Raw genomic sequence first — 2,119 nt, 5'->3', positions numbered from 1 at the left:
GCAGATTCCCAGCTTACCACATTTCCATCCCACCTCCGCGGATGCCACGAGCTCTTACTCGCCATCTGCATCGTGACAGACCCGACAAGAACCACTCAGGGTACCGTAACAAAGCCAACCAATCGGGAGGGTTCCTTCGCGCATCATAATATGGGACGACTTCTTTGCTAAACAGGAGGCGTTCTGGAGGATCCTCAATGATCATCCTTTATTTCTGACGAAAAAGCAGTTTCCGTCAAAACATCAGCTCGAGTATGTCCTCCAGTTCATCACCCCGATCACTTCGGAATCGGATCTTCGATATTACGAACGAGAGGCGGTAGAGAACCAGGTTCGCAAAATCGTTGATCGGATCACCGAAGACGAAACTCTCAGGGAGGCGTTTGGACTGCGAGGCTCAATCACCTTCAACCTAGGACGTGCACAGGAAAGCTCGCTGAGCGAAGGGGTGGAGAAATTGTCAACCAACCCAGAGACTGCACCATCGGCCAAAGGTAAGGGCAGAGGTCGAAAGAAAAAGGAGGAGTCCACCGCAGTCACACGAGGGCAAGCGGATCGCTTCTGTATCTACCGGCAGGATGGCGACGAACACATCCCCGCGATCGCGATTGAATATAAGGCACCTCACAAACTCACGCAGGCCGAGATGACCACAGGACTGAGCGAAGAGATCCGACCCGCCCGGGATGTGATCGGCCAGGAGTCCGAGGATGTTACCTTCTGCTGTAGAAGACTCGTTGCCGCGGTCATCACCCAGCTCTTCTCCTACATGGTGCGCAAACGCGTACGATACGGCTACGTCTGCACCGGAGAAGCCTTCATCTTTGTGTACATCCCGGACGATCCGTCTTCAGTTCAGTGTGCGCTTTGCATACCGGATCGGGATGTCAAGGGGACTGACGATGATGATCTCCAGTGGACAGCCGTCGCGCAGGTCCTGGCATTCACCATCAGAGCATTGACCTCGCCACCAGTTCCCCAGCAGTGGAGCGATGCCGCTGATGGGCTTGATGTCTGGCCCGTGGAGTATTCCGACATCCTAGACCAGACTCCACCTGCCGCTCGCCTGAAACATGCCTCCCCATTGTACCGCGGCAGACGCCCTCGCAACCTTTCTCCCTTCAGGATGACGCTGCGATCCGGATGTCGGCCCTCTGAAAACAAACCTCGACCGACAAGCTCCCCCTCGCCGTCTCCTCCCCCATCCCCTTCCCTTACATCGCACTCCGGCCTCCGTGGCCGAACCAGAAGGGGAGGTTCCACTAGGTCAGATGGAAGGTCCACAGGCGTACCGGCACCCGGCAAACCCAGCGATACCAGGCGCATGTCCAATGTCATCCACACACCGGCCATCAAGGACCGCCCATACTGTTCTCAGCAATGTCTTCTTGCGCTCAGGGACGGCAGCCCATTTGATCCCTCCTGCCCCAATTACCAGGACCATCGGAAGGGTCACATGAAGGTGGAAGACTTCCGTTCTCATATCCGGAAACAGCTCGCTAGGGACCGTGGCCCGGATGCCGACTGTCGTCCGCTCTACAAGGCAGGAAGTTGCGGCACACTGCTCAAAGTGAGACTTTCGTCGCATGGGTACACCTTGGTCGCCAAGGCCGTGGAATCCAAGGATAAAGATAAACTCCAGCATGAAAGGAAGGTCTACAATCAGCTCCGAGACCTCCAAGGCGAATGCATCCCGGTCTGCCTTGGCGTTGTCAAATTGGAGCCAAAGCGCCCCTATTACCATGAAGAAAAAATCAACACCCATATCTTACTTCTGAGTTGGGCGGGAGAATCGATCGAAAAAGCTGGAACGCTTAGTCCCGCGAATAAACGGTCCACGGTATGCCGTGCCCTCCAAGCCATTCACTCGAGGGGGATTCTCCATGGCGACGCGGAGCCGCGAAATATACTATGGGACCAGGCCTGCGAACGTGTGAGGGTGGTTGATTTTGAACTAGCCACTATACAGCGGCCTCTCTCCGATGTGTCCACCAACGTTGCAAGAAAGAGGAAAGTGATGTCAACTTGTTTCAGCAAAGAGCTTCAACACATCGAGACTGTCTTTTGGGGATACAAGACTTGAAATGACCGATTCGTCGAACTTGTGATCAATAATTTC

The 2,119-nt window shown here is 54.8% G+C and overlaps 1 protein-coding gene across 1 annotated transcript in view; it reads left to right on the top strand.

Moving 5' to 3' along the window:
• Nucleotides 1-2,083, top strand: part of HCAG_02535 (predicted protein) — a gene marked incomplete at both ends in the record, with an annotated part of 2,980 nt that extends 897 nt beyond the window's left edge. The window contains 2 exons of the mRNA XM_001542314.1: nt 80-105; nt 248-2,083. Of these exons, the coding sequence (XP_001542364.1) occupies nt 80-105; nt 248-2,083 (1,862 nt within the window). The remainder of the gene's footprint in view (nt 1-79; nt 106-247) is intronic.
• Nucleotides 2,084-2,119: the final 36 nt, after the last annotated feature.

The sequence above is a fragment of the Histoplasma capsulatum genome, genomic scaffold (assembly GCF_000149585.1).
Source record: "Histoplasma capsulatum NAm1 scaffold_2 genomic scaffold, whole genome shotgun sequence".
NCBI lineage: Eukaryota > Fungi > Ascomycota > Eurotiomycetes > Onygenales > Ajellomycetaceae > Histoplasma > Histoplasma mississippiense.
The sequence above is the reverse complement of the archived record's forward strand: the minus strand, read 5'-3'. Positions and strand labels throughout refer to the sequence as shown.